This window comes from Cyprinodon variegatus, unplaced genomic scaffold (assembly GCF_000732505.1).
Source record: "Cyprinodon variegatus isolate N-32 unplaced genomic scaffold, C_variegatus-1.0 Scaffold570, whole genome shotgun sequence".
In the NCBI taxonomy this organism is placed as follows: Eukaryota; Metazoa; Chordata; class Actinopteri; order Cyprinodontiformes; family Cyprinodontidae; genus Cyprinodon; species Cyprinodon variegatus.
This window is the reverse complement of record NW_015151023.1, coordinates 320,246-325,613: the sequence shown is the minus strand read 5'-3', so window position 1 is coordinate 325,613 and position 5,368 is coordinate 320,246. Positions and strand designations below refer to the sequence as shown.

The 5,368-nt window shown below is 37.0% G+C and overlaps 1 protein-coding gene across 1 annotated transcript in view; it reads right to left on the bottom strand.

Moving 5' to 3' along the window:
- Window positions 1-1,964: 1,964 nt before the first annotated feature.
- The window catches only part of fstl5 (follistatin-like 5), a 272,518-nt gene continuing 269,114 nt past the window's right edge, over window positions 1,965-5,368 (bottom strand). The window contains exon 16 of the mRNA XM_015392029.1: window positions 1,965-4,192. Coding sequence (XP_015247515.1) covers window positions 3,490-4,192 — 703 coding nt within the window. The 3' untranslated portion in view covers window positions 1,965-3,489. The remainder of the gene's footprint in view (window positions 4,193-5,368) is intronic.

Here is a 5,368-nt window from a genome sequence, read left to right as displayed (position 1 = left end):
ATACCTCAAATGGGTAATGAAGCCACATTGGAAGTGCCTCAGGGTTCACCATAATACATGCTATTCAAATAGTGCTGGCAGTAAAGAGGGAGCTAATGGTCTAGTCTTTCTTTACCTGCAAAACTAAAACCTGTATTTCACAATGAAACACCTTCAAGTTCTGCCTTACTGAACTCTGTTAGCAAGGTTATTTGGACTCGTATATATTGTTTGTTATTTATGCTACTTTTTATAGTTATTTACTGTAGGTGGGCAGAGTGGCAGCAGCTACCATTTAATTACTCAAATCGGCATGTATGAAGGACAGGTATGCAGTAACATGTACTCATGGTTTCACTTTATTTTTGAGAAGATTCAACACCCAAGCTTATTTAATACTGTTAGACTTTATCTATTTTTATTGTTTTGGAGTAGCAAAACATTTTTTTTTCTGGGCTTGGATTCCTTGAAATACAATGTCAGTGAATACTTTACATATTCTGACAGATTCAGAATACTTACCAGTGCAACAGTGACTGTTTCTGCAGTGAGATGTCTCCCCATTTTTTTTTTTTTACCCCACAGTTTTTACTTTATTGGTACAGTTCACAAAATATTCCTCAGTTTTCTGATGTCATTCTCTTTTTGTTTTCTGTCATTTCTTTGCAGAGTTTTCCAGAGTTCCTAGTAATGAAGTTTGCTATACATTTAAATAACAGAAGATTTAGTCAGAGAAAGGTTAAACACCTCTGAAAATAAAACTACATGGCAGGGATCTTGTTGGAACTACTGTATTTCAATTGAGCTTTTATCTGTTTCCCAAAACAGTTGCATGATCTAAACAAATATTAAGAGTAAAGCTGTTGGTTTGCTTGCAGTAAAACACTGGATGTTTCAATACCCTAACTTTTTTTTGACTGGATCTATTACACCATGAAATCCTAGTGTAAAACCTTTAACTGCTGCCTCTAAATTAAAGTTATATGTCTAATATTTTTTGTCAATAAAGTAAAATATATTTATAATAACTTTCTCCATTGTTTTCTGTTGTCCTGTTTAATAAAATGCAATTAGTCAATATGGAATTTTTGTATTACCCAGAATGTTAACAGATTATGGAAGATTCCACTCATGAAAACCATGTCATGTTGGCTGAGACTTTATATTTAGCATACAGATCTGTTTAACCATATAAATGCTGTATGAAATGACTTTAGTTTGATCCAGAAAAGCAAAAAATAAAGGTAGATTCTTACTGCTCATTCATTTGCAGGTAAGTTTGTTGTATTTTTCTTTTTTTAGAAACTTCTGCCTTATCACAAAAAAAACAAAAAACAAAAAAAACATTCACTCTTTTGCTTATTCAGGTACTTAACATTCTGTCTCACTAACTTGCTAGATTTCATTTGAATCATCCATAATGCACTCAGAATGCATAAAATGTTTATACTCAATAAAAGAGGGTTTAAATCAAGTTTAGAATATTGTTCTCATAGTATTTTTTCTTAGAACATATTGACTTACTTTGCAGCCAAATAATATTTAGAGCTTTCGTCTGCACTGATATGCTTTGATGAGTAAAATATATATTCTAAAACTAGGTAGACTTGAAAGCTAATTGCCATTTAGCCTTCTGACATTTGGGAATTTACAGCCAATAACAACAGGGACAATTCTAAAAACTAGATAAAGACACTGATCGTGCTCTGGTGCATGTAGCTTTGAATTCACTCTGTATCATAATGCCACAGACCTTCAAAGATGTTATATAATTGTTATAAAATGGATTTAGATAGAAATACATTCCCTGCTTCAGAATAAATACACCCAAAGGGAAACTAGAGTTCTGACCTTGTTCTTGTTGCAGCTGTTGCTGAATAGTAATGGGTACAGCTCTGCTGTTAAGTGAAACTTTTCACCCTTTGACGGTGCACCAGAGATTGGATATTGAATTAACACACACAAAACGTTCTTTTCTTCTTTTATTATTGAGTAAAATGACAAGCAGGATTTATTTTTCTAAACAACAATCACATGAGGGAACATACAACATGGATATATGAGGCTGAAAGCTTTGATCACAATGTACAGAGGAACAGGAAGAAGATAACAGTTGAATGTTTTCATTCTGTAAAAGGACTGTGCTGAGTATTTGGTTTTAAAATGAGCAATGTGTGCACGCATGAAAAACTAATGGATTCACAGTCAGCAGCTATGTACAGAACAGGGTTCATAATCAGCATTACCAACTTATATCTAGGAGAGAAAATAGGTGATTGGAAAAGGAAACAAACTGAGGTGAACGGGAAAGACAAAAGCCTCCTATAATAAACCAACATTTAAAGGTTTAACTCAATTTAAGTAATTACCCATTGTGTTATAGAGTTAGAGGGTAAGGGAGAAAATGCATAGAAATGTGTCCAGCAGGTGACAGTTTCCATGTCTGACAAGCTACAAATCTACTCCTGAAGCATCTCAAAAAGTTGCCTCTAACATTCAAGGCGTGTCCTCAAATACCATCTACACAAACCACAACTACACCATCCTCCAGAGTTCTGACTTTTCATTAGTTCACATTTAAAACATCCACTGAAACCATGCTGCAAAGCAGAGCAGACGAAGCATTTTTACCACACCGAACTATACATTAAGATCTTTGTTTTGGACCAAGGAATAGAAGTTATAACAGCAATCACTACATTGATTCTGTGGCTGGGAGACTTTTTGAAACAACTTTGTGCATAACCCTGGTTGAATTTTAGCATCACAGATCGCTCTCATGTTTAAGCTGTAGAATACAAAGGAGGGGGGGACAAACAAAACGAAACTACAGTGGTCAAAACCCTCAAAAGCCGGTTATGAATTTGGATCAAAGGTTACAGAGTGTGCTGCCATAATGAAGCACTCCATCGCCTCTTCAAACAAGATGGGATCACAGCAAGGGCTCCTTTTAATTAGATACATGGCTGCGAAAGACGGACATACTGATGAGAGAGGCAGATTCTTGAAGAACTACACTCGCTATGAATGAAGGGGTCAAAGAAAGAGGTGTAGTCTGCAGCCACACTGGGAATAATTAGGCTTATTCCTCAGATGGAGGGTATTTTCCTTAAAGGCACAAGGAAAAAGTTGGGGGCAGGTGAAATCCAACCAAGAGAGTTGATCTGGACAAATAAAATCTTCCAATAAATTTCTTCCAATTTATTTACAGTATCATCAGGTGGTCACCTACTATATTTTTACATACTTAGTAAACCCAATGTTGCATATAGCAGTCACTTTCTGAGAGAAGCAAATTTCCAGGTAAGCTTTTATAAACAGTCTAATCAGTTATTCCTTCCATGTTTTATAGTTTCAATGGCAGCCATTACCCAGTGGACTAACAAATACATTTAATTATTAAATTTTCAACTCTGTTGTTCTTACAAAATTAAACAGCAACAGCAACAAAATTCAGTGCAACTGTACCTTTGAAGGAAAACAAAACCCAGTGAGTCTTGACGTCATGACCTAAGAATCCCCGACCCATACAACCACATTGCCCTTGAGAACATCTGTAATTTCACAGTTAAGCTTGTTGAGACGTCCATCCAGAATAAAGAGTGACTCTCTGGATGGGGTCATGATATACTGCCCGAAAAGTCCACTACTCACAATGACCCTGTTCTTGCTGCTCCAAGGCCAGTCAAACGACTTGATGGCCTCTTTCAAGCTCTTGATCATTTTGACTTTGCCGGTCATCAGCTCCACATACAGTGCATCAGTTTGACGGCCAGAGCTGCCAAACACATTGTACTGGTGGATCTCTGTGAACGAGCGCTGGAATGCTAAATCAGACAGGTGAAGGTTGGTATGGATGTCAAAGGGCTCCTGGATCTTTCCACGCTCAGAAATGGTCTGGATTCTCATTAGGCCGTTATCATCATCCACTGTGACTAAGTAATGACCATCTGGAGAGACGTAAGGGGAGCCTGTGACATCACGGTTTTGCCCAATCACATTGTCTGTTACGCTGTCTAAGATAAGCTGGGGCTGTGTGGCGCCGGTAGAGTCGGGTTTGCAGTTAACAAAATAGTAGCCCCCCACATGGGTGTAAGCTACAGACTTGGGGATGCAGTTAAACTCCCACAAACTGATGTTGTTGACATAAGTTGTAGTCTCCAGGTTAATCTTGTAGATAACAGGCTCATTTCGATGAAAGATGAGTCCAAATCTAGAAGGAGTTTAAAGAGAAAAAAAAAAGACATTTGATTATTATTTTCTTACAAACACCCAAGTGAGTTGTGACCAGGTTAAGCAATATAAGTATTCACATTTGCTCTGTTAGATTAATCGTTTATGAGTTGAGCTTCAAATTGCAAAAAGAAACAAAAGAGATACAAAAAAGGTAATTTAACATTGTATATACACTTTAACAAAATGAGAATCAGTGTTTCAAAGCAAGTTCAGTATTGACTTGTTCAACATTCTTGTTCATCACTTATGAAACATGATTGACATAGGTGCAAATACCAAACGGTTTATGCATCATGCCCTTGCTATCCAGTCCCAAATGTTTTAGGCAGAATTATTATGAGTGGAACATGCCGAAAAGGCCGAAAGAGGGCTTTTATGTCCTTGAAGAAATCCCTTATAAGACAGGTGTTGTATACATCAGTGCTGACATGCTCAAAGACCCAGCTAACACTGGACTGATGAGGGTACTGCAACAAGTCCACATGCTCATTGTTTCATTTGAAGAAACAAGAACCTAGATTATGGTAGAGCCCGCTCCAACGTACTATGAAGGAAAGATTTCTACCTGGAAACCTATCAGGAATGTCCAGATTATTTTTTTCTAAGCAGATAAAAGAAAAACTTTCCTAAACCATTTAATGCCCCATGTTTAGTTCTCAAACTCCAAAATAGGGTACGTTTGTGGTCCATGAGATATGGCAGTGTGAAGACTTTTTTTGTTTTTGCTCTCTAAAATAAAAGTGTTCTCTAGCTGTCTATAATGCCATCATCTGGTTTTTGAGCTCCAATCAGCTATGGTGAGAGCTGAATTTGAATTTAGTTAACAATCTTGATCTGGTCAGAAAACACATTGGTTCCTTCAGCACATAAAATATAAATACGTTTGTTTTTGGGGCACGGCCTGCAGTGCCTTAGGGCTTGATGTAGCTGTCACTGGTTCACGTCCTGGGTTGTTGACTGTTCCTGTATGTCCTACCTCTCTTCAATCTAGTACCCTAGATTGAATTGAGTCAACCACCTTGCATTTCATTCCATAACTTTTGCAAGCTCATCTTTTTACTTTTACAATGTGGTTATGACAGAGAGTCCCATAGTATTAGATAGTAGAACATAGTATGGTACTACGTGTAAATACTATGTTCTACTGTACTAT